General features: G+C 34.6%; 1 protein-coding gene across 3 annotated transcripts in view; it reads right to left on the reverse strand.

The window, feature by feature from the left end:
• Window positions 1–27,818, reverse strand: part of LOC136026429 (glycoprotein-N-acetylgalactosamine 3-beta-galactosyltransferase 1-like) — a 57,989-nt gene that overhangs the window by 22,444 nt on the left and 7,727 nt on the right. For all 3 annotated transcript variants that reach the window (XM_065703012.1, XM_065703011.1, XM_065703013.1), the window contains exons 2-4: window positions 25,112–25,163; window positions 20,095–20,203; window positions 260–369 (exon numbers count right to left, since the gene is read on the reverse strand). In XM_065703012.1, the coding sequence (XP_065559084.1) occupies window positions 260–369; window positions 20,095–20,203; window positions 25,112–25,133 (241 nt within the window). In that variant the 5' untranslated portion in view covers window positions 25,134–25,163. The remainder of the gene's footprint in view (window positions 1–259; window positions 370–20,094; window positions 20,204–25,111; window positions 25,164–27,818) is intronic.

The raw sequence follows: 27,818 nt of genomic DNA on the forward strand, positions 1-27,818 counted from the left end.
TTTATTTCAGGAATATTCAAGGTAGGAAAATTAGCAGTGGTTGGAGTAGCAATGTTAAGAGTAGTAGTGGTAGAAAGTCATGGAAGCCGTAGTAGCATGAGTTGTGTCAGGAGTGATCACAGTAGACGTAGTAATGTTCATCAGAGTAGTAGTCATAGTAAAAATAGTCGTTCGGAGGGATTGGTAGTAGTAGTAGAACTAGTAGCGTTCACTCAAGAGGTAAAAGTAGTTTTAGAAATATACACGAAAGATACGCTACCTGAATGATCGTGCTCGTCCTGGGTCAAAGAATTGCTCAAAACTTCTATGTTTTTCTCTTCTGAGTGATCGTCTGATTGGGAGAAGAAGTGAAGATGGTCACTCACTGAACTATGTAAAAGAAATTACAAAAGAAAGTAGATTCTAAAGAATTAAAATTATTATTTGTAAAAGGGGGTGACAAAAAGAGACCTTTCAAATTTTCTTTGTCACGACAATGTAGTGCAACAGAGTTTATACATGGATCCAAAACAAAATCGTATCTTATCCCCCACTTTCCAAAAAAGCGACAAATATCACTCTTGTGAATCTTATTTGACTTATCACTTTAGTGGAGTCGTATATTCATAGGAGGAAGAGGAGATCAGCCAAGACTTACACAAAAGGTATTTCAGCTCTTCTAGTTGAAATATTACCTAAGTGTAATTGATGTACGATAGACTGACGATACACAACAATACACTCCACTATTTAGCTACTAACTAATTGAAAGGTGTCATCACGTCCAAGGTCTACAAATTAATAACTAACAGGCTCTAATCTTGATAAGATTTATTCACAAAGATTTATACATACAGCATATATATTACATTAATAGTCATATGCTTCAAGGCCTGTAAATCGGGAGGATGATACACTTGTAATTTAAACACTACATCAGAAAAAGGAAAACATTATAAGAATAATAATCAGCAATTACGAGGTCACTCAGCAGGAACTAAACATGTTGCAATAAATTCTGAACCGAAAAAAAAAAAAACTAAAATAGTAGAGTGAAGTCATAACTGATTATCAGTTTTTTTTTTTTTTTTGTGTGTGTCTGTCACTAGACAGACACACACACACACACAGACAACTTATTTTTATATATATATATATATATATATATATATATATATATATATATATATATATATATATATATATTATTTTACATAATATAATTTCATCTAGTATGGTTTCGCTTAACATTTTAAAAAATTTTCTGCTCGTTTTTAATGCCGCAATCAGGTCATTTTAGGCCACCCTTAATATGTTTGAACATTATGGGGGGGGAGGGTAAAGTATAGTGGGAGTAACTTCAATATACTTTAATTTTAATTATCAAGTACATATTCTTTTCTTCATATGTTTCCTTCCCTTTAGCCCCGATACCGAATTCAGTTACTTTAAATGTAAAGAGCAGTGCATTGATTGCAGTAATAGTAGGTTCTCTAGAATATGACGTCATTTCCACTCCAAGATCGGCTACATTCATATCTTATATAATATGAATATTCCTATTTTTCACCTTGTAACAGCATAGTGGAGAAAGCCATGGCTGGAAGTCTTAGGTCTTAGGTTCAATCCCAGCTGTTGCAAGGAAAATAGTTGCAGGTAATTGAAGCAAATAGTTCAACAATAATTTTTTTATTATAATTTACATTATAGGTTGAATTACTATAAATATTTTCTAATTTTTCATTATAGTAGTCAGTTGAGTTTTGTATATTGGTTTTGTATAATGAGGAAAATTGAGTGTGGGAGGGGGCCTAGGTGCCCTGCAATTTTTTGGTAACTTAAAAAGGGCACTAGAAGTTAAAATTTCAGCTAGAATGAGCCCTCTCGCGACATTCTAGGACCACTGGGTCGATACGATCACCCTTGGAAAAAAAAACACATTTTTTTAGATAGGAGCTTGAAACTTCTACACTAGGGTTTCCGGATACGCTGAATCTGATGGTGTGATTTCCGTTAAAATTGTATGACTTTTAAGGGAGTGTTTCCAATATATAAATTTTATAAAACATTTTATGCTTTAACTTTCCTTTCCAAAGTTGCAAGAGGGATGATGACTTTTTGTAATATTAAATAAAAAAACAAGTTTTTTTTTAACTGCAAGTAAAAAGCGACATTAAAAATCAAAACGAACTGAAATTATTCCGTACATGACAGGGGTTGTCCCCTCCTCAACGCCCCACTCTTTACGCTAAAGTTAGACTCTTTGTCACAACTCTACTTTTTAAAATAATAAAAAACTTTAGCGTAAAGAGCGAGGCGTTGAGGAGGGGACAACCCCTTTCATATACGGAATAATTTCAGTTCGTTACTTGCATTTAATGTCGCTCTTTACTCGCAGTTAAAAAAAAAACTTTTTTTATTTAATTTCTGAACGTATTTTAATTAGTGCAGGTTTTGATTTTGGCTTACCGCACATGAATAATTAAAAAGAAATTTGCATATTAATTTGTTTGGCCAAAATGGTTTTCTCATAGTTTTGATCGGACTTTTGAAAAAAAAAGGTAAAGGAGGAGGCCTAGTTGCCCTCCAATTTTTGGTTACTTAAAAACACAACTAGAATCTTTTATTTTTTTAAAAAACGTTTTTATTAGTAATAAATTTACGTAGCTTAAGAATTAACTAGCGTAACGAACTTCTATATTTACATATTTTTATTACGTATGAGTGGTTTCGCCCCCTCGTCAATACCTCGCTCTTTACACCAAAGATCGAATTTTGTCCAAATTCTTTAAGAATGACCCCTGACTCACAAAAGCCGTAGAATAAATAGTTAAAATTACTAAAAATATCACTCTTGTGAATCTTATTTGACTTATCACTTTAGTGGAGTCGTATATTCATAGGAGGAAGAGGAGATCAGCCAAGACTTAGACAGAAGGTATTTCAGCTCTTCTAGTTGAAATATTACCTAAGTGTAATTAATGTACGATAGACTAACGATACACAACAATACACTCCACTATTTAGCTACTAACTAATTGAAAGGTGTCATCACGTCCAAGGTCTACAAATTAATAACTAACAGGCTCTAATCTTGATAAGATTTATTCACAAAGATTTATACATACAGCATATATAGTCAAATGCTTCAAGGCCTGTAAAGCGGGAGGATGATACACTTGTAATTTAAACACTACATCAGAAAAAGGAAAAGATTATAAGAATAATAATCAGCAATTACGAAGTCACTCAGCAGGAACTAAACATGTTGCAATAAATTCTGAACCGAAAAACAAACTAAAATAGTAGAGTGAAGTCATAACTGATTATCAGTTTTTTTTGTTTTTTTTTTTTTTTTTGAAGGGGATAAACAAGCGAAAACCTTTGAGCTGATTCAGGCATAATATCCCATACAGCTCGACACCCCTTACAGGATTGACGACAAATTTTACGGATTTAGTAAAAGGAATTTGAATATGATTTATGTTAAGACGATTATAAGTAGTTTGATAGCAAATAAAAGACGGCAAAAAAACTAAGGGGCTCAAGGAGATGATCATAGAGCTGCAAAAACGTAAAGCATGCATTACAAAGAATATTAAGACATTCAAGATCGTGAACTCTTAACTCGGTATCTTTGCTATGATTGTCTATCCAATTTCTGTTCGTTTCGGGTTTCGTTTATTCTTTAATAATAATTTCTGGTCGTTTTTGAGCTTGATTTATTATAGAAATTTATTGGTAGTGATTTTAACTTTAATATTGTTCTTTACATTTCTTTTAAAAACTACTTTTTCGGCAAGTCTATTTAGTTAATTATTAGTGAAGAAATTATTAGTGCAGCGAAGATGTTAAAAGAAGAAAAGCCAAGGCCCATGGTGTTTTTTAACAGTTGAACAAAGTTTGGGAAAACGGGAAGATAAGTCCACAAACGAATATTAGAATAAAAGCGGGCGCTCCGAAAAACGGAAGAGGATTCGCTAAATGTTTTCCAGATAAATTGCAATTGCCTATTGATTTTTTGGGTGCCCGATTGACTGGCCGTATCTTAAATGGCGAGCTGTGGGTAAAATATGGTTCAATCCCACTGTCGAGGGTTATGATGAGAGAAAGGTTGAAATGGCTAGGACACGTTCTGCGTGTGAAGGACGGCAAATTACCAAAGATCGTCCTTGTCGGCCAGCCTTCTAGGATCAAACGAATAGCAGGTCGTCCAAGAATCGGGTGGAATAATGTCTTAAGAAAAGATTGAAGGGAAATGGAAACTTCTAGGGAGGGTGCAAAGAGGGAGGCTTTGAATAGATCGAGATGAAGGAGGGGTGTGTGTAGCCGTGTCGGCCTTAGGCGGCTTAGTACTGCAGTGAGTTATTAGCAGCAGTAGTAGTATCATTAAGCCCCACATTCATATACAGTCAAAATGTGATTCGGCCTATAGGGTGACCACTAAACTAAATCCTACTCAAAGTAAAAAGAATTCATTTTTTTGATGTAAAGAAACTCAGTTTAACCTTCTTTTTCTTCTACAAACTCAGGCAGAAATTGTTTAAATTATAATTAATTTGCGGTTAATTTTTTCATTTTTTTTATAAAATCAAATCTTTAATTATGCCACTTCAAAAGACAAGGAATGGAACAAAAGCCATCTAGTAAACATCAGTATGGATAATAAACACAGCCAATGCCGTAGCGTTGTCTAGGCTATGGTGAAGAGCCATAAGGCTTCAATGTCTTATCAGTTTTTACTTTTCAAGAGCCACTTCATATGGAAAGGATGGTTGTAGGAACTTCGAAGGGGGCTCATTCGAGTGGAAATTGGAGGTTCTAGTACCCTTTTCAAGAGCCAAAATAAACCAGAGGGCAACCAACCCTCCTACTATGATTTTGTTTAGCTGTTCTCACCACAAAGACGTTCAAATCAAAATTTTGAGATAGCAATTTTTCCGAAATTATCTAAAAGCGATAATTATGCCTCCAGGGACTAACAAACCCCCAGAAGTTCCTAACCCCAAGGGTGATAAGTTATGTAAGTTCTCCACTGTTTACATATATGGTTTGTTTTTGGAAAATGGATGCATGTTTGACCCCGGGTCTCCAAAAAGGCTTAGAGAACTAAGGTGAAACTTTAAAAAATATTGAGGGAGATGTTGAAAAAAACCTTGTTGGAAGTTGGATTTGCTTTAGAAGACAAGCGACAATGAAAATTCATACAAATCGAAGCCTGTCGAGTGCCAAGTACGGGGCCCGGTGAAAGGTTATCTATCTATATATAAAAATATGCTGTTTGTTTGTTTGTAGGTCTGTTTGTACCTCTTTTAATCTACTGTACTTCTTTATTCTGTTCTCTAAAAAATCTACTGTGGTTTTTGTTTAAGCGATCAACAATTGCAATTCAAACTAAAAAAAAAAGAAAACACCAGAAAAACTAAAAACAAACCTAAAAAAAAAAACTAAAAAAACACACAGAAACCAGAAAAACTAAAAACTAAAAAAAAACTATTTCTAGAAGATCAAATAACTTTTTCATATCATTTTTAGTCAAGGGGGTAATTACTTTAAAAAGTCCATTTGAACTTGCGTTGCATTTAGGAACCAAAAATCGAGGTTCCTCCTGAGATTTTAAAAACACTGGTTTGAAGCAGTATGTATTTGTCTGTTGCTCAGTGCGTAAACGTTCAATCTATACCTTTTGGTATGATTAACGTTGTAATGTTCCTTTTTTTTCTTTGTTGTACTCAGTCATTGCGTAGTGTTTGTGTTGTTTGATCGACTAAACAGTTTTCACACTTTCTATGTCATTTTCTATGGTAACTGGTTGAGTTTCATTGCATTAAGTATAACCTTTCACACTTAAGCAAGTGCTTTATATCTGAGATGACGTAAAAATCCTTAAGACCATCATAATCTTGTTGAAAATCATCACAATCATTGTGTGCAAAGTAATCGAAAATTAACAAAGTAGAATGGAAATGGGGATTCAAGCTGTCAGCAAATAAAAAGGCTTTCTAGGAAAGCTTAACAATTTGTTTCCAAAGTTTATCTGCAAATCCGAAAATTTTGTTTTCACCTTATTCACATTAATTCATTTGAGAGCTTTAAGGTCTTCCAGGCCTGTAGTGCTCTTGAGTTGATGACTGCCAGTCGAACCTCCACTGTTTCTTCTCCCACTCTTTGCCAAGTTGGCTTTTGAAGGACTGGATGGAGGGAGCACTGACAGTTGAATCTTTCAGTTGATTATGACTCTTCAATGGTTTATGACTCTTCTCGAAAAGAGTGTTTGGTGAGTTTTCGATCAGGAGCTTGACTTTGGTAGCTTCTTGGCGTGTCCTCTTGTGTTGTGCTGGTTGGTACTGAGATTGCCGCCAAAGATTAATGACTTTTCGTTCTGCAGCTTGTAAGTAAGCATCATATCGCTGCGCAAGCGTCTGTAAATAAGAGTGGGTAGTTTAAGGTACCTGAGACGGTAATCATATGAGGTTGATGCTAGACTTCATATATAATTTGTTGCTCGTCTCTGTACGGTTTCGGTGAGCCTCATATCTTGTCGATAAGAAGGACCAGCATGACACATGCCAAAATCGAGATGGGGTCTGACGAGAGCCTTATATCTATATATATAAAAATAAGTTGTTTGTTTGTGTCTGTCTGTTGACTGACGTCATGTTTGTGTGTCGACTGACGTCATTGTAAGGATTGAGCATTATGCCGTCATGAAGTTGTTTGTCGACTGACGTCATGTTTGACGACTGACGAAATTACAGACCGGGACATCGGGACACAAATGACGATCGGGACACAGGGACACAGGGAATATAAATGACGACCGGGACACTCAAAGAGAAATTGCAGACTGGGACACCGGGACACAAATAACAACCGGGACACAGGAAATACTAATGACGACCGGGACACAGGGACACAACTACAACGGGGACGCCTGGGGGTACAGGGGGATATATAAATGACGACCGTGACACAGGGAATGTTCGATTAGCAATCACCATCAACGAAGCTCAAGGGCAATCATTAGAATAATGAGGTATAGATCTGAATTCGGATTGTTTTTCCCATGGACAGTTATATGTTGCATGTTCAAGGGTCGGTAAACCTGACAATCTATTTATATGCACAGACAATGGGACAGCGAAGAATGTTGTATATTCGCAAGTTTTACGTAGTTAAAAATATATATATATATATATATATATATAATATATATATATATATATATATATATATATATATATATATATATATACATATATATATATATATATATATATATATATATATATATATATATATATATATATATATATATATATATATATATATATATATATATATATATATATATATTTATCTATATTCACAGGTGGGACACAGGGACACAACTACAATGGCGCGTAACGACTTACGCGCGCAGGGGGGCTTGGGAGGGGGCGAAGCGCCCCCACCATGAGCAGTTTTATAAATATAGATGCCTGTCTTCTGTTGATAGTTCATTTTAGTAGTCCAAGACTGGAGCTTGCACGGGAAACAAATGTTAAGCTTTCCAACAACGTAACATAAATTTACGTGACGTAAGATTCAAAATAGAGCTTGAGTCTATTTAACGCTGCCTACGTTACGGACAAAATTTTCTGCAGAAGATTATAGGGAAATAGAAAATAGGGTGAAGTCTTAAGCTATGCTAGAGCGAAAGTGAAACGTAGTGAGAAAGAATCGTTAGAAAAAGTAGTATGGACTGTTTGAAATTGTCAATCCTGTTCAGCGTCGGTCAGCTAAAATCATATTAGGGAGGTTTCAGAAATAGCGCATTTTCTAAACTAACCATCACAACTTGTCAACTAAATAGTTAAGAAAAATAATTAGAGGAAACGTATTTGAAACTGCAAACCTATTGCGGTCTATTAGGGATAAATGTTGACGAAAAATATATTGTTAAGGGTATTGGTTACCTTAGAGCGTTTTGTGAGCCTCAGAATCGGCTGGCCGTCTCAAGGGCAAAGGTCTAATTAGCAAATTCTCCCAGAGGACCCAGAGCTACTGAAATGTTTGACTATGAAACTTGATTGAAAAGACAATAAAATTTTGCGTTCATTGTGTTCATCGGTAAGGTTTTCAATTAAATTGGGTAGCTCCAAAGAGAATTCCCAAAGCTGTCAAATGGATCAAATGATATTCCTTTGGAATTGATTTTTAGCGTTTTCTTAGCAGGTAAGCTAAAAAAAGCTTACCTTTAGGGACTGCCCTTTCCCGAGCTTTAAAAAGAAGATTCTGCTCCGCTTAGTCGAAAAAACAAATTTACACTTTCTAACGATGTAAATTTCACTAAAACTGAATATATCTGTTACTGGCACAAAACAAGGAAAGTTAATTTGTTTTTCTAAGAATTCTAGGAAAGAGGTTGTTGTTCTAGTTTTCTAGTTTGTTTTTTCTTGCTATTTTTCAAGCCCTAAAAATTATGGTAAGACCTCCCAAACAATTCTAAATGGTTTTGCCATACAAAGTGAAAACATTTATAATGAACGAGATGTGTTAATTCTTCAAGGTAGCGCTTCGACTTCAATTATAGCAGATAAATTGTATATCTCTATAAGTACAACAAAATTTAAAATTTTAGGAGAAGCTGGTTGTTTTCTCAGAGATTAATCAGAGATCATTTACATTCAAGGAAGTAATTCCTTTAAAAATTATCTGAATTTATTTATTATTCAGACATCAGTCAAAAAAAGGAAAGACTTAATAATCCTTCTTGACTTAAAAAAAAACTTTATAATGTTTAAAAAAAAATTAAAACAGCCCTAGTATCCTTATTTCAATGAATTTCAACCAGAAATCCTTGGTAAATACAAAGATATAAATAACCGAAGTAAAAAAATAATTAAAAGAAGACTATAAAAAAAAAGACTAACAAGAAGCAAAAAAGAAGAAACATTATATATATATATATATATATATATATATATATATATATATATATATATATATATCTATATGTATAAAAATAAGTTGTCTGTGTGTGTGTGTGTGTGTCTGTCGAGTGACGTCATGTTTGTGTGTCGACTGACGTCATGTTTTCGACTGACGAAATTACAGACCGGGACATTGGGACACAAATGACGACCGGGACACCAGGACATAGGGAATATAAATGACGACCGGGACACAAGGAATGTTCGAGTGACAGACACACACACATATATATATATATATATATATATATATATATATATATATATATATATATATATATATATATATATATATATATATATATATATATATATATATATATATATATATATATATATATATATATATATATATATATATATATATATATATATATATATATATATATATATATATATATATATATATACTAGCTGTTGGAGTGGCGCTTCGCACCATCCCACCACCTAGTTAGTGGGGGCGCTTCGCGCCCCCCAAGCCCCCCCGCGCGCCATATATATATATATATTTAACTACGTAAAACTTGCGAATTTACAACATTCTTGGCTGTCCCATTGTCTGTGCATATAAATAGATTGTCAGGTTTACCGACTCTTGAACATGCAATATATAATTGTCCATGGGAAAAACAATCTGTATTCAGATCTATACCTCATTATTCTAATGATTGCCCTTGAGCTTTGTTGATGGTGATTGCTAATCGAACATTCCCTGTGTCCTCGTCGTCATTTATATATCCCCCTGTGCCCCCGCCGTCCCCGTTGTTGTTGTTTCCCTGTGTCCCGGTCGTCATTTGTGTCCCAGTGTCCCAGTCTGTAATTTCTCTTTGAGTGTCGCGGTCGTCATTAATATTTCCTGTGTCGCGGTGTCCCGGTCGTCATTTTTGTTCCGGTGTCCCGGTCTGTAATTTCTCTTTGAGTGTCCTGGTCGTCATTTACATTCCCTGTGTCCCGGTCGTCATTTGTGTCCCGGTGCTTTGTTGATGGTGATTGTTAATCGAACATTCCTTGTGTCCCGGTCGTCATTTATATTCCCTATGTCCTGGCGTCCCGGTCGTCATTTGTGTCCCAATGTCCCGGTCTGTAATTTCGTCAGTCGAAAACATGACGTCAGTCGACACACAAACATGACGTCACTCGACAGACACACACACACACACAGACAAGTCATTTTTATACATATATATATATATATATATATACTAGCTGTTGGGGTGGCGCTTCGCGCCACCCCAACACCTAGTTGGTGGGGGCGCTTCGCGCCCCCCCCAAGCCCCCCCGCGCGCGTAAGTCGTTACGCGCCATAATAGTTACGCGCCATTGTAGTTGTGTCCCTATGTCCCACCTGTGAATATAGATATATATATATATATATGGTTTTAACTACGTAAAACTTGCGAATATACAACATTCTTTGCTGTCCCATTGTCTTTGCATATAAATAGATTGTCAGGTTATCCCCCTGTTTCCCCCGGTGTCCCCGTTGTAGTTGTGTCCCTGTGTCCCGGTCGTCATTTATATTCCCTGTGTCCCGGGTCCCGGTCATCATTTGTATCCCGGTGTCCCGGTCTGTATATACATTCGTTTTTTAGTTTTGTTTTTCTCCTTTATTTTTTTCCTTTTTTTTTCTTTTTTAGCTTATTTAGATTTTTAGATTTTTTAGTTTTTTTTATTAGTTTTTAGTTTTTATTTCTTTTTAGTTTTTTTGTCCCGGTCGTCATTTATATCCCCCTGTTTCCCCCGGTGTCCCCGTTGTAGTTGTGTCCCTGTGTCCCGGTCGTTATTTATATTCCCTGTGTCCCGGTCGTCATTTGTATCCCGGTGTACCGGTCTGTATATACATTCGTTTTTTAGTTTTGTTTTTCTCCTTTATTTTTTTCCTTTTTTTTTCTTTTTTAGTTTATTTAGATTTTTAGATTTTTTAGTTTTTTTATTAGTTTTTAGTTTTTTTTTCTTTTTAGTTTTTTTGTAGTTTTTACCTTCTTTTTAGTTTTGTTAATTTTTTTTTTTACTTGTGTCCTGGTCGTCATTTATACTCCCTGTGTCCCGGTGCTTTGTTGATTGCTAATCGAACATTCCTTTTGTCCTGGTCGCTTTCTCTTTGAGTGTCGTCATTTATTTTTTTCTTTTTTAGTTCTTTTAGTTTTTACCTTTTTTAGTTTTTTTTTAGTTTTTAGTTTTTTTAGTTTTTTACCTTTTTTTAGTTTTTTTAGTTTTTTAGCTTTTTTATTTTTTTTATTAGTTTTTAGTTTTTTTGTAGTTTTTGCCTTTTTTTTTAGTTTTTTGTCCTGGTCGCTTTCTCTTTGAGTGTCGTCATTTATTAGTTTTTTCCTTTTTTTTTTAGTTTTTTATTGGTTTTTACCTTTATTTTAGCTTATTTTTCAGTTTTTTCCTTTTTTTTAGTTTTTTTTTATTTTTTATTTTTTTTAGTTTTTTACCTTTTTTTAGTTTTTTTAGTTTTTTTAGTTTTTTAGCTTTTTTACTTTTTTTATTAGTTTTTAGTTTTTTTTTGTAGTTTTTGCCTTTTTTTAGTTTTTTCAGTTTTTTTTTTAGTTTTTTATTGGTTTTTACCTTTATAGTTTTTTTAGTTTTTTAGCTTTTTTATTTTTTTTATTAGTTTTTAGTTTTTTTTGTAGTTTTTGCCTTTTTTTAGTTTTTTCAGTTTTGACGTCACCTAATCCAGTTTTTTCAGGTGACGTCACCTGACACATCCATCCACACATCCATCCATCCATCCATCCACAGACAACTTATTTTTATATATATAGATATATATATATATATATATATATATATATATATATATATATATATATATATATATTATTTTACATAATATAATTTCATCTAGTATGGTTTCGCTTAACATTTTAAAAAAATTTCTGCTCGTTTTTAATGCCGCAATCAGGTCATTTTAGGCCACCCTTAATATGTTTGAACATTATGGGGGGGAGGGTAAAGTATAGTGGGAGTAACTTGAATATACTTTAATTTTAATTATCAAGTACATATTCTTTCCTTCAGATGTTTCCTTCCCTTTAGCCCCGATACCGAATTCAGTTACTTTAAATGTAAAGAGCAGTGCATTGATTGCAGTAATAGTAGGTTCTCTAGAATATGACGTCATTTCCACTCCAAGATCGGCTACATTCATATCTTATATAATATGAATATTCCTATTTTTCACCTTGTAACAGCATAGTGGACAGAGCCATGGCTGGAAGCCTTAGGTCTTAGGTTCAATCCCAGCTGTTGCAAGGAAAACAGTTGCAAAAAATGGTACAGTAATAATTTTTTTATTATAATTTACATTATAGGTTGAATTACTATAAATATTTTCTAATTTTTCATTATAGTAGTCAGTTGAGTTTTGTATATTGGTTTTGTATATTGAGGAAAATTGAGTGTGGGAGGGGGCCTAGGTGCCCTGCCATTTTTTGGTAACTTAAAAAGGGCACTAGAAGCTAAAATTTCAGCTACAATGAGCCCTCTCGCGACATTCTAGGACCACTGGGTCGATACGATCACCCTTGGAAAAGAAAAAAAAAACACACGCATCCGTGATCTGTCTTCTGGCAAAAAATAAACACATTTTTTTTTAGATACGAGCTTGAAACTTCTACACTAGGGTTTTCGGATACGCTGAATCTGACGGTGTGATTTCCGTTAAAATTGTATGACTTTTAAGGGAGTGTTTCCAATATATAAATTTTATAAAAACATTTTATGCTTTAACTTTCCTTTCCAAAGTTGCAAGAGGGATGATGACTTTTTGCAGTATTAAATAAAAAAAAACAAGTTTTTTTTTTAACTGCAAGTTAAAAGCGACATTAAAAATCAAAACGAACTGAAATTATTCCGTACACGACAGGGGTTGTCCCCTCCTCAACGCCCCACTCTTTACGCTAAAGTTTGACTCTTTGTCACAACTCTACTTTTTAAAATAATAAAAAACTTTAGTGTAAAGAGCGAGGCGTTGAAGAGGGGACAACCCCTTTCATATACGGAATAATTTCAGTTCGTTACTTGCATTTAATGTCGCTCCTTACTCGCAGTTAAAAACAAAACTTTTTTTATTTAATTTCTGAACGTATTTTATTTAATGCAGGTTTTGATTTTGGCTTGCCGCACATGAATAATTAAAAAGAAATTTGCATATTTATTTGTTTGGCCAAAATGCTTTTCTCATAGTTTTGATCGGACTTTTGAAAAAAAAGGTAAAGGAGGAGGCCTAGTTGCCCTCCAATTTTTGGTTACTTAAAAACACAACTAGAATCTTTTACTTTTTTAAAAAACGTTTTTATTAGTAATAAATAAACGTAGCTTACGAATTAACTAGCGTAACGAACTTCTATATTTGCATATTTTTATTACGTACTAGCTGTTGGGATGGCGCTTCGCGCCACCCCAACACCTAGTTGGTGGGGCGCTTCGCGCCCCCCCAAGCCCCCCCGCGCGCGTAAGTCGTTACGCGCCATATTAGTTATGCGCCATTGTAGTTGTGTCCCTGTGTCCCACCTGTGAATATAGATAGATTTATATATGTGTTTCAAACTACGTAAAAATTGCGAATAAACAACATTCTTGGCTTTCCCATTGTCTGTGCATATACAAAGCCGTATGTACTAATAATGACGTCATATGCAAACGCTCTTTTTACAAACAAACAAACATGCATCCACACAACTCGTTTTTATATAGATAGATAGATAGATAGATACAATACAAATTAACTGCGTAAAACTTGCGAATATACAACATTCTTCGCTGTCCAATTGTCGCTGCATATAAATACATTGTCAGGTTTACCGACCCTCGAACATGCAACATACAATTGTCCATGGGAAAAACAATCAGTATTAAGATCTATACCACATTTTTCTAATGATTGACCTTGAGCTTTGTTAATGGTGATTGCAAATACTAATCGAATTGGGAATTGCAATCTTTTAAATTGAAAAAGCAGATCCGTTGGAATCATGGGAATGCGAGGAATAAGAACAGCCTCACCCTCATAAGGCCCTGTCAAGATTGTGGCCTCTATTAGGTTTTCCATTGTTTTTTTTACGGCAATTCGCGTGCCATTGCAAAGCTTTGGTGGGTTGATATTTCTTAAAAGTATTATTGGTACGCCTATTTTTAGTTGTAGCACGTGTGGTGGAAACCCTGAAGGATCTATGGAATTTAAAAATTCAGATGGATAATTAACCGCTTCATTTGGTTCCAAAACTGTGTCGACTGACTTGTAAAGGACTGCCTGGTCTCGAATCTTGGTCAAAACAATATTGTTGATTTCGTGGACGTCTATATTTTTGGGTGCGAGAATCGCTCTTTCACTTAGCCATTTATTATTTTTATAATTTTTTAGAATATTCGGAAATACTTTTTCAATCAATTCATTTTTGGACGTCACTAAATTACAGAAATCAGCAGGTAGTTGTATACGTCCTGAAATTGAGTCTACTGTTTGACCAGAGTCATCGTTTTGCAATCGGACACGCATATTTGTAGTTAATTTTAATATTTTTACGTGTGCCCATAAATTAGAATTTTTTAAGCAAGCATTCATTTCGTCTGCAGGAGTTAAACTACGTAAAAATTGCGAATATACAACATTCTTGGCTTTCCCGTTGTCTCTGCATATACAAAGCCGTATGTACTAATAATGACATCATATGCAAACGCTCTTTTTACAAACAAACATGCATACACACAACTCGTTTTTATATAGATAGATAGATAGATAGATACAATACAAATTAACTGCGTAAAACTTGCGAATATACAACATTCTTCGCTGTCCAATTGTCGCTGCATATAAATAGATTGTCAGGTTTACCGACCCTCGAACATGCAACGTACAATTGTCCATGGGAAAAACAATCAGTATTAAGATCTATACCACATTTTTCTAATGATTGACCTTGAGCTTTGTTAATGGTGATTGCAAATACTAATCGAATTGGGAATTGCAATCTTTTAAATTGAAAAGGCAGATCCGTTGGAATCATGGGAATGCGAGGAATAAGAACAGCCGCACCCTCATAAGGCCCTGTCAAGATTGTGGCCTCTATTAGGTTTTCCATTGTTTTTTTTACGGGAATTCGCGTGCCATTGCAAAGCTTTGGTGGGTTGATATTTCTTAAAAGTATTATTGGTAAGCCTATTTTCAGTTGTAGCACGTGTGGTGGAAACCCTGAAGGATCTATGGAATTTAAAAATTCAGATGGATAATTAACCGCTTCATTTGGTTCCAAAACTGTGTCGACTGACTTGTAAAGGACTGCCTGGTCTCGAATCTTGGTCAAAACAATATTGTTGATTTCGTGGACGTCTATATTTCTGGGTGCGAGAATCGCTCTTTCACTTAGCCATTTATTATTTTTATAATTTTTTAGAATATTCGGAAATACTTTTTCAATCAATTCATTTTTGGACGTCACTAAATTACAGAAATCAGCAGGTAGTTGTATAAGTCCTGAAATTGAGTCTACTGTTTGACCAGAGTCATCGTTTTGCAATCGGACACGCATATTTGTAGTTAATTTTAATATTTTTACGTGTGCCCATAAATTAGAATTTTTTAGGCAAGCATTCATTTCGTCTGCAGGAGTTAAACTACGTAAAAATTGCGAATATACAACATTCTTGGCTGTCCAATTGTCGCTGCATATAAATAGATTGTCAGGTTTACCGACCCTCGAACATGCAACGTACAGTTGTCCATGGGAAAAACAATCAGTATTAAGATCTATACCACATTTTTCTAATGATTGACCTTGAGCTTTGTTAATGGTGATTGCAAATGCTAATCGAATTGGGAATTGCAATCTTTTAAATTGAAAAGGCAGATCCGTTGGAATCATGGGAATGCGAGGAATAAGAACAGCCTCACCCTCAAAAGACCCTGTCAAGATTGTGGCCTCTATTAGGTTTTCCATTGTTTTTTTTTACGGCAAGTTGAGTGCCATTGCAAAGCTTTGGTGGGTTTATATTTCTTAAAAGTATTATTGGTACGCCTATTTTTAGTTGTAGCACGTGTGGTGGAAACCCTGAAGGATCTATGGAATTTAAAAATTCAGATGGATAATTAACCGCTTCATTTGGTTCCAAAACTGTGTCGACTGACTTGTAAAGGACTGCCTGGTCTCGAATCTTGGTCAAAACAATATTGTTGATTTCGTGGACGTCTATATTTTTGGGTGCGAGAATCGCTCTTTCACTTAGCCATTTATTATTTTTATAATTTTTTAGAATATTCGGAAATACTTTTTCAATCAATTCATTTTTGGACATCACTAAATTACAGAAATCAGCAGGTAGTTGTATACGTCCTGAAATTGAGTCTACTGGGGGCTTTCCGTTTCCAATTGTCAGCAATTGATCTGAAAATTTTTGACCAGAGTCATCGTTTTGCAATCGGACACGCATATTTGTAGTTAATTTTAATATTTTTACGTGTGCCCATAAATTAGAATTTTTCAGGCAAGCATTCATTCGTCTTCAATGGCTCTGGTGGTGCAGCCAATAGAGGAAGTTTAACTTTTCCTGAGGCGCAACACATTCCCATTGTTTCACCATTGAATTTCAAGGCCTTGCAATAGGGACAAATTTTAGACATTGTCCCGATTTGAACACATCTACTCAAGCTATAATCATCGACCGGGTTGTACCTGAATGCCAGGCGATAACTTTCAGGTTGCTCTGATTCCTCGGCACGCTTTCTTTTCTTACTTTCTCTATCAACAGCAAGCCTGATTTCTTGCTGTTCTTGTGATTCCTCGGCACGCTTTCTTTTCTTACTTTCTCTATCAGCAGCAAGCCTGATATCTTGCTGTTCTTGTAATTCCTCGGCACGCCTTCTTTTTTCACTTTCTCTTTTAGCAGCAAGTCTGCTTCCGCGTTGCTCTGGTAGTTCCTCGGCACGCTTTCTGTTCTTTTTTTCTCTATCAGCCTCAAGCCTGTTTCCTTGCTGTTCTTTTGATTCCTCGGCACGCTTTCTGTTCTTTCTTTCTCTATCAGCCTCAAGCCTGTTTCCTTGCTATTCTTTTGATTCCTCGGCACACTTTCTGTTCTTTCTTTCTCTATCAGCCTCAAGCCTGTTTCCTTGCTGTTCTTTTGATTCCTCGGCACGCTTTCTTTTCTGACTTTCTCTATCAGCAGCAAGTTTTTTGGCATAGACTCTTTGAGCATCTTCATCGGCTTTTGCCATGGTAAGTTCATCAGTCATTGTAAACTTAAACATTAATAGATTTCTACGTGAACATATGTCTTAAATATCTTGAATGACGTCACCGTCAAAGCAAAAATGACGACAACTAATTTCATGACGTCAGTCAACACAGAAACATGACGTCACCTGATCCACAGACAGACACACAGACAGACAACTTATTTTTATATATATAGATATGAGTGGTTTCGCCCCCTCGTCAATACCTCGCTCTTTACACCAAAGATTGAATTTTGACCAAATTCTTTAAGAATGACCCCTGACTCACAAAGGCCGTAGAATAAATAGTTGAAATTACTAAAAATACTTTAGCGTAAAGACCAAGGTATTGTGGAGGAGACGACCCTTATTTACGTAGTATTTTCTGTTCGTTTTAAGTGTTGAAAGTAAAACAGTTCAAAATAGGGATGAAACCTTTTAATTGACAGCGAACAGATATAAAACTATTTAACTGGATATTTCAAACACATATACAGTGTTCATCATCAGCAGTAAAACTCAAATCAGCAGTTAAGTGAGTTTTACTGCTGATGATGAACACTGTATATGTGTTCGAAATATCCGGTTAAATAATTTTATATCTGTTCACTGTCAATTAAAAGTTTTCATCCCTATTTTGAACTGTTTTACTTTCGTCATGGAAAGGCAGTGTAGTCTTCGAAGTTATCTACGTTTTAAGTGTTAATGAAGCTCCTTACTTCCAGTTGAAAAAAAACTTTTTTTAATTTATTTTTTCATTTTTTTTAAATAATGCTAGAAAATCCTGCACTCCCTTTACGGTAACTCTCGTAAATTTTTTTTAAATCAGGCAAATTTTTTCAGGCTCTTAACTTTTGATGGGTAAAACTAAACTTGATGAAACTTATATATTTAAAATCAGCATTAAAATGCAATTCTTTTGATATAAGTATTGGTATCAATTTTTTTTTAAGTTTCGGTTACTATTGAGCCGGGTCGCTCATTTTTACAGTTCGTTACCACGAACTGTTTGAAAAACTTTTCAAAGTTGATCAATATGGTTTCAGAGCATTTTTAATACCTTGATTGAAATTTTTCTTAACAGAATTCTAAGTCTCTTTGAAATCAGCCTGTCCTTGCATTAATTTTAACAACTCCCATAACTGTGCCCTTAGCAATGTTATAACAGGGTCTGTGACAGCGCCCATGAGTGTCCCTGCTCCTTGCCCTCCCTGGGAAACTAGGAAACTAGATAACTAGTTTTCTGATTTATGTTACTGGATATATACGCTTTAGCTATGGGATACCGTTTTAAACATGATGGTACATTTTCTGAAAACTGAAACTTACGCTTCTTAAATAGTTCTAGTGAAATTAATGAAGTCGAAGTAATTTTAAGTAATGCTACCATGGCACTATGAGGGAAATGATACAAGCCCAAATGTTTTTAACTGGTTTAGAAGTGCATAATTGATTGTGCATAAAATAAGGAGCTTAACTGGTCTATTTTAAACTCTGAGATATTTAGTTTCCTGATTTAAGTTATTCAGAATATACATTTAAACTCTAGAAAACAGTTTGAGATATGGAGGTAAATTTTACTGAAAAGCAAAACCTAAGCTTCAAATGAAATTAATACTTTTTTCTAACGATACTACAATTACTACTACTACTACTGCTAGTAGTGCTTTTACTACCACAAGTACTACTATTACTAATACTACTACTACTACTAGGTCATAAAATAATGGACACACAAACACTAGTGTATTTGTGTGTGTGTATGTATATGTGTGCATGTGTGAATGTGTGTATGTGTATGTATGTGCATGCATGTGTGTGTGTATGTATGTGTGTGGGTACGTATATGTGTGTATGTATGTGTATGTGTGTATGTATGTATGTGTCTGTGTATGTACGTGTGTATGTATGTGTGTGTGTACGTATATGTGTGTATGTATGTGTATGTGTGTATGTATGTATGTGTCTGTGTATGTGTGAGTGTATGTATGTGTGTGTATGTATGTGTGTGTGTGTGTATATGTGTGTGTTTGTATGTGTGTGTATGTATGTGTATGCATGTGTGTGTGTATGTATGTATGTGTGTGTATGTATGTACACAGACACACACATACATACATAAACACACACACACATACATACATTAACATGTACATAAACACATACATACATACATACACACGTATATACATACATATACACATACATACACAAACATATACATACACACATACATACATACATACATACACATACATAAATACATACATCCATACATACATACATACATACATACATACATACATACATACATACACATACATAAATACATACATCCATACATACATACATACATACATACATACATACATACATACATACATACATACATACATACACACACACACATATATACATACACACATGTGATTATCATTGAATGCAATTGTCATTTTTGGCCAACTGTCTAGGGCTAATCAAGAAGCACGCCGTTCTCGTGTGGGTTGAAAGGATTTCGCAAGGAAAGATTTATGGAAAATGGAAACTTCTTGAGAGGGGGTAATGAGGGAGGCTTGGATAGATTGGGAATGAGAAGGAGTGTGCGTGGCTGTGTTGACTTCAGGTAGCTTGATACTGCGGTGAGTTGTTAGTAGCATTAATCTAGGTTATGATGGTACTTTTTTTCTCTTTTTTATGTTGAAAGCAATCATAAAGATGGTTACAGTGATTATTTATTGACAGTGATTTATGGTAGTTTTATACTTTAAAAATTATTTGACCTCATTTCTGCTCATCTCTGGGTTAATACAGCTCTTTACTTTTCTTCGAATTTTTTTTTTTTTATGGAAAAAGATTGTTTATTAATTCATAATCAACACTTACTTTACTCAAGATAATGATATAGCACAAAGAAACAAAGCAACTTACTACGATTTAAGGCTTGATACAGATAGTAGATAAGCTAAGAAGAATCCGACAGTGAGACCAACACCAAACGTCGAAACCGTTCTGGGATGTAAGTATAGAGATTGAGGAGCTAAAAAAGCGAAAGCAAAGACTTAAAAGAAAGTTAAAGCTTTATTTTCAATCACCATTTCTTCCGATCTTCCTTCAAATACACTTACCAACAAATGAAATGGGTTAGTTTATGAGGGATGGACGCCTTCAATTACGTTTAAAAATGAGCAATCTCAGGCAAAGGGAATATTTTTAAAGAATTACTTTAGATTCGAAACTTGCTAGTATTTTACTGACATTCTCCACTGCAATTTGCAGAGCTAAGAAACGCTTCTTTCGCTATAAATCTGGACATTGAGAACTAAGGATGAAAAACAATGTAGCATATAGGGAAATGTCTGGATCTGATATAGGATTTGAAATAGGAAGAAACTAATTCTTGAGTGGTTTTACATTAAGAACCAATTAAAATTGACGAAAACAAATAGAATAAAAAGGCCAGTTTAGTTACAACTTAATATCAAATTTTTAACTGATTCATTTATGCTTTTCTTACACAAACTAATTAATATAGTAGCAAAATAAATTAACTTTAACGGGGTCTCAGTTGCATATAATACAACTTCGATGGTTTAAGCTTCAGATGCGAGACATAAAATAAGATGGATCCATAGCAAGACTAACCAAGTCCAGAAAAGGAGCCTTCAATATTGTACATGGACATAAGGGCTCTGGCCCTCCCCCCCTGGCTGAATGACACTTCTTTATATTTTTGTTTTGATATTTCTGTTATAAAGGATTGGAAGTGCCGATTTGACCAGGTAAGCCTCTCCCCTAAAATTTAGCTTATGGGTGCCCATGGATATGTAGCTTTAAAATTGAGTGACTAGAATTGAGTTGTTTACTCTAAGTTACAATTTGGTAAGAGGAGAAAACAGCCTTTCGGACTATTACCATGTATTTACTATGTTGTCATGAATTTTCTTTAAATCCAAGTAGCAAAACCATTTTGCTTAGATAAGCTTGCTCATTTCCAAGAAATTTGATACACTGCTCTGCATCAACATTATAAGCGAAATGGGTATACTGTTTACTGATGCTCTTTGGCTGAAGAAATAAAGCCAATAAAAAACAACCAAGATGCTTTTTTTGCCATTACATCTCCAAATGTTCTAAACAGTATGTAGTTTTTCCTGCAACCCGAAAACACAAAATTTTGTAACACTAAAAATATCATAGTTGACCATGACAATATATGTCATTTAATAACCTAAAGAGTTTTACAAAACAAAGGACAACAACGAAAACCGAGGTTATTCACAGCCAGTTAAAAAAGGGGAAAAAATGTAAATTTTTTTTTTTTACCAGGACCTTCAATCTGCCATCCTTGGCACAAAATGTAGAGAAAAAAAAATAAATAGAAGTCCAAGGGACAATATAAAAAGACAAACCTTAAAAAAAAAAGTTGAAAGATACTCTATCTGAACCAAAGTTTTACTTCGTTATCCTTCTTTTTCTCGTATTTTCACGCAAAGCCAGTGTGGTCTTAGAAATTACTCAATGAAGGATTTTTAAGTCACGGTCACCTCAGAGTTTCATTTTGGAACTTAACAAGATTCAATGTTCCGGTTTACAGGAAAACATTTTTTTTTTTTTTACATTTTAGTAGGCCTACATTTGAAGATAAAGCTCCCTTATTTTTTGTTTTTAGTCTTTTGCAAATCTTGTAATCAACTTTAGACCTTCATACTAATAACGTTTCTTACACATATTTTAAAACTATTCAAGGGCTTTATTAAGACATTTACTTGTTAAAGACTACCGGTTTTCGTTTCTAACACTTTATCACGAGACCACGGCTTAATTTGGGCCACGGCTGTTCACGGTCAATTCATTTGTTGTAACCAGGTGTTAATCACAAGATTTGCATAAGACATGTCCTTCAACCTTAACCTTGACGTAAGCAGACGCAGCTAAATTAAAGCATTAAAAAAATTTAGAACATCATATAAGCACTAGCCCTAGAACCAAAATGATATATGTTTCTATATCTCCAAACATGTTATGAATAATATTTTTAATGTTTGTTTAGCCGTTTCTATTATCTTTATATTTGATGTGGTTATACAATTTAATTTCCGTTAGTTTTTAGTGTCTTTTGTTAATTGATAGTAATTTTTGTCCGTTTCAAGATTGAACCATTATATGAATTTATTTCTGCTCGTCGTTGGTTTTAAATATGGATCTTTATTTTTCTTTGAAAAACTTCTTTTCAGAACTTTTCTTCAACTATTTAGTAACAAAAAGAGAGCTTTTTTCATGTGTGCTTTTTAGTTTCTGACAAGCAAAATATAAGCTTCATGAACTTTTTTCTGAGCTACGAACAATTTATGAACTTACACTAAAAATATACTCTTTTCATATCAGAGCCAAGTTAAACACCTGCTTGAATATCTCATTAGGTTCTTGAGACTTTTTGAGTTTCTGCTATTTGTAAAAGGTTGTTTTTATTATTTTCTTCCTTTCGGAAATAATTACAAATCATAGGTTTTTGTTACCAAAATTGTCTTTGCCGTATGTTGAAAGCTTTAAATTTTATCCGTAATCAAACAGCAGTTCATCATTAACAGTAACAAAAATCCACTCCTCACAAAGAACAAGTCATAGTTTAGTTTTTAGTGTCCACCTATCAAATTATACTTTGAAGGCAGTCACAAATAAATGTGAATTTGAAACACAATCTTTAAAATAACATAGCCAAAAATTGTAAAAAAAAGGGGTGTGTTTTTTAAGCTTTTTGCATGAATATGACTTGTAAAATGCTTTACGAGAAGCTTCACTATTCCATTTTTTTATTTGTGTGTGTGGGGGGGGGATAGGGTAGAATTCAGAGTTTTCCTAGAAAGGATATCACCGTATTAACCTGCAATAGGGGATATTTAGTGGAACATGTTAAGAAAACAATTCTTACTTATAATACGCAGAAAAATAGTTAACTCATTTTTAAGGCGTTTGCCTTAATATTCTCTGCTTCCACTTCTCCCCCTCCCCCAATGTGAAAATATATAGCCCATACCATATGTTACCTTGAATTTTGCTTTGCGTTTCTTATTTCGGCCCGTATAGGCTACCCATAAACTGAATCACATAAGTTGGGCTATATATTCGCATATTTTGGCGGAACGGGGGAGGGCGGGTAAAGTATAGTGAAAGTACCTTCAAAATATCTTAAGACCAATTTTCCCGCACGTTATTAAGTAAGAATTATTCTCTAAATTTGTTTTCTTCTCAATAGCCCTCATTGTAGGTCAAAACCGATATCAAAACTAGAGAAAACTTCATTTCAAGAAATTGTCTTTTGCGCATTTTCTATGAACAGTCGCTGCGACTGTCTATTAGTAGCCTACCATGGTAGTGAGTAAAGCTACAGAGCACCTAGACAAATATTTCTATTTCTTTTTTCGATTTTTTACATCCCTAAATGGCATAATCACCTTTACATAAGCAGCGCTTCACTGGCATTTAGCTTAAAATCCTTTTTTCGACAACTACAAGAGCCAGACAAATTATAACATCATTCAAAATAATATCTTCAGAGAAGGTGCCGACTCTTTTTCTATTTTGGCTCAAAAAAGTTCAAGGCAAATCATTCTCATTCCAATGACATTGTTTTCTTACACTGCTATTGTTCTTAAAAGGAATCCCAGGTTAACACCATCGTTTTGCAGTTTCGGGCTGGGTTATTTTTCCAAGATTTTTTCCAAGCCTTCTTGGGTTATTTTTCCAAGCGTTTTCCAAGATTTTAGGTTCCCCCCTCAATTCCCCCCAATGTCATCGGATCCAAGCGGAATTTAAAATAAGAGCTCTGAGACACGATACCTGAGACACGTATCTAGGACTTCTGATTATTTTCCCCGCCAAGTTTCATCCCGACCCCTCAACTCTAAGCGTTATCCAAGATTTTAGCCCCCCTCCCAATTCCCCCAAATATCACTACACAGTCGGGATTTAAAATAAGAGCCTGAGACACGATATCCTTCCAAACTTCAAATTTCATTAAGATCGCATCACCTGTTCGTAAGTTAAAAATGCTTCATTTTTTCTATTTTTTCCCGAATTTACTGGCCCCCCACCCCCTCCAGATGATCAAATCGGGAAAACGACTATTTCTAATTTAACCTGATCCGGTCCCTGATACACATGCCAAGTTTCATCGTCCTAGCTTGCCTGGAAGTTCCTGAAGTAGCAAAACCAGGACAGACAGACGGACAGACAGACAGACCGACAGAATTTGCGATTGTTATATGTCACTTGGTTAATACAAATTGCCATAAAACAACAAAACTAATTGCATTTTTAAGTAACCAAAAATTGGAGGGCAACTAGGCCTCCTCCTCCCCCGCTTTTTTATCAAAATCGTCCAATCAAAGCTTATGAGCAAGCCATTTAGCAAAAAAAAAAAATTATGCAAATTTCGTTTTAATTATTCATGTGCGGTGAGCCAAAATCAAAACACGTATTAATTCAAAAACGTTCAGAAATTAAATAAAAAACAAGTTTTTTCAACTGCAAGTAAGGAGCGACACTAAAACTTAAAACGAACATAAATTATTCTGTATATGAAAGGGGTTGTCCCCTCCTCAACGCCTCGCTCTTTACGCTAAAGTTCTTTTATTGTTTTAAAAAGTAGAGTTGTGACAAAGAGTCAAGCTTTGCCAAAACCACTAATTCTCATTTTTCAGGGGGGGGGGGGTCTCTAAGACTAACTTTAGAGATACTCCAGCGCAACTTCTGTTTTTACAGATTAGAAAACAACGATATAAGACATTTGATACATGCCAGTTCATAAGTGATAAAAACCAAGGAAAATAGAAAGAAAGGTTTTTTTCTCTTTTGAAAGCAGATTATTTTAAATGAATATTCGCCTAAAGTCCACAATTTAATGAGAATATTTTTGAGATTTTGGAACATACAACGTTAAACATACCTCTAATCTGGTTTGGCATCATTTTTCACGGGCTTCTTGCTGATTTTTAGAACTGAAATAGAAAAGCATGGGCTAAGAGAATCCTTTTATACTGTGAGAAATGCAGGTAATTCTTCGCCTTAGGATTAGACGTCTTACTAAAATTTGAGCCTGAACACATACTTTTTTAAGAATTTACGTTCATCTATTAAGTGAGTTAATGTGTCCCTACGCAAGGCTAAACACAAACGGTCAGTGACAAAGGAAAACATTTGAAAACTGATTCATTACATTGCATCAACACATAAAAAAAATAGAAAGAACAAAAAAATGAGAGAAAAACTACTGAGGTAAAACTTTAACTAAACTCAGCCAAGTGAATAATGACTCATTAAAATAAATAAAATTAATCTGCTAAATGATTCGATTAAGTATTTTCCGATAAACTTTACTACACAGAAGAGAATGTTTGAATTAATCTCTTATTTTTCTTGTTATATTAGTTTCTTTTAGATCCTTCAACAAAAAGAAAAAGTTTTGCTCAAAAAGTATTCAATTTTCACTAATTTTCCAGAGGAGGGTCCCGAAAACCCATCTCCCCTGAGGTGTATCCATAAACGAATTCTCCGGTTGAAAATCTTTTATCTTAATTATTAAAATGATTCTAAATTACACATTTTTAAATATTAATATTGTTTGTTCTGTAAAACTATAGCTGGTTTTGAAATAGCCAACCTTTATGAATAATTTCAGGTTGGAAAATAATTATATGGAACCATTACTACAGAGCGACTCGAAATTTGATCCCCCTTCCCCAGAGGAGAGTCCCATGGTCGCTGAACTGTAGTTGCCGTTAGTTTGGAAGGTTTTACCATGTTTGAATTTATTATATATCTGGATATGACCCAGGCAGGTTATATTTTCTATTGTATCCTATTGTAAAAACTTTTCACCTTAATATTAATCGAAATATTAGATACTATTCCTGATATTATAAAACTTGGAAACACCGTGTAAATCATAAGTGATGTTCTAAGGCCAGTGATGTAACCAAGTGAAGGGTATACTCAAAGGAATGTATTCAAGGGATGTGGATAACAACACTCACCTGCCTGAATTTTCATCACTTCCCTGACTATCGATATTGCAGTGGTAGGTGTGAACTAGGTGTGGTAGTAATTGCAGTGGTAGGTGTTCCTGTTCTGTTTAGAGATAGTGATTATTTTGTTGCTGTAAAAATTAAGAACTTAGTTATTGCGTTTGTTTATCTTCCGACTGATTGCCGTAATGACAGATACAAAGTACTTTTTGATGAAGCTTACCGATTGGAGTAAAATTGACCTTCTAGCTTTCCAGCGTATTAGTGATAATATATTGCAGAAGAATACCAGCTGTTGAGTGAAATTTCATGTATTAATGATAAAGAAAAGCAAGTGTTACTCAACATCTATTATTTGTTGAAACAACAAAGTGTTCGAACACGTCGGGTGCGAGTTGATACGGAAAAGGCTGGATGGTCAGAAAATTCGGAGCTTTCCAGCGTATTAGTGATAATATATTGCAGAAGAATACCAGCTGTTGAGTGAAATTTCATGTATTAATGATAAAGAAAAGCAAGTGTTACTCAACATCTATTATTTGTTGAAACAACAAAGTGTTCCAACATGTCGGGTGCGAGTTGATACGGAAAAGGCTGGATGGTCAGAAAATTCGGAGCTAGTACAGATCTGCTGAAAATCTCAATTATGGTTAGCAATGTGGAATGAATGTGGAAAGCCTCGTTCCGGCGCTTTGAATCAGGTGTGTCTGTACACAAAAAGAACTTTTTGGAATACTCTAAAAAAACACCAGACTAGTTATATTAGTAAATTATCGGAACGTGCTGTCAGTGGTCCCAATTTGGTTTGGCGTCCACTTAAGATGACTATTTTAGTTGCGAGTTTGGACCACCTGATTAGCCTACTGAAGAGAAATATGAGGATATTCTTAATCAGTGCCTTTCAAATTCTGCAAACAAATTGGGTTTTGTGGTATCATGGTCGATGCTGTCTGCCTGTATATTAAAAGTGAAGAAAAAGAAATCAAGGGGTATTGGTCAAATTTGTGGTAATCATCTACAGGCTGGTTCGTCTCTTCTTCTTGAGCACTGAAATCAAGGGGTATTGGTCAAATTTATGTTAATTATCTATAGACTGGTTCGTCTCTTCTTCTTGAGCACCTAACTTTATTATTCCAAATGATTTTTTCTTCGGGATTAGTTCCAGATTTATTTTTTGTCGGTATAATTATCCAGTCATTAAGAAAGAAAAACCCGCCAATATTTACAGTTCATATTGGCCAATAACTGTGCCGCCTGTTCTATGTAAAATCCTTGAGTTACTGGTTATTGATAATATTACTATAATGTTATACACCAATGAATCAGTTTGGTTTCAAAAAAGGGGTAGGGTGTGAGCACGCACACTGCTTGATTGCAAAACTAATAACCCATATCCATGAAAATGATGAAAATCTTGTATTTGCTGGTCATGACGTGACTAGAGCGTTCGATGTACGTTTATCGTTCAATAAAGTAAAAATGAAATAATGATTTTTAATCCTAGCTCAAAAGAGCCTATTGAAATTGATATTGATGGTGAGTTGCTAAACCCCAAGGATTCTTTGATATATCTGGGACTGCCTATTGGACCCAGTGTTCGTGCTACTCGTCAGTTGCTGAAAAGTTTTT

This window comes from Artemia franciscana, chromosome 4, assembly GCF_032884065.1.
Source record: "Artemia franciscana chromosome 4, ASM3288406v1, whole genome shotgun sequence".
Taxonomy (NCBI): domain Eukaryota; kingdom Metazoa; phylum Arthropoda; class Branchiopoda; order Anostraca; family Artemiidae; genus Artemia; species Artemia franciscana.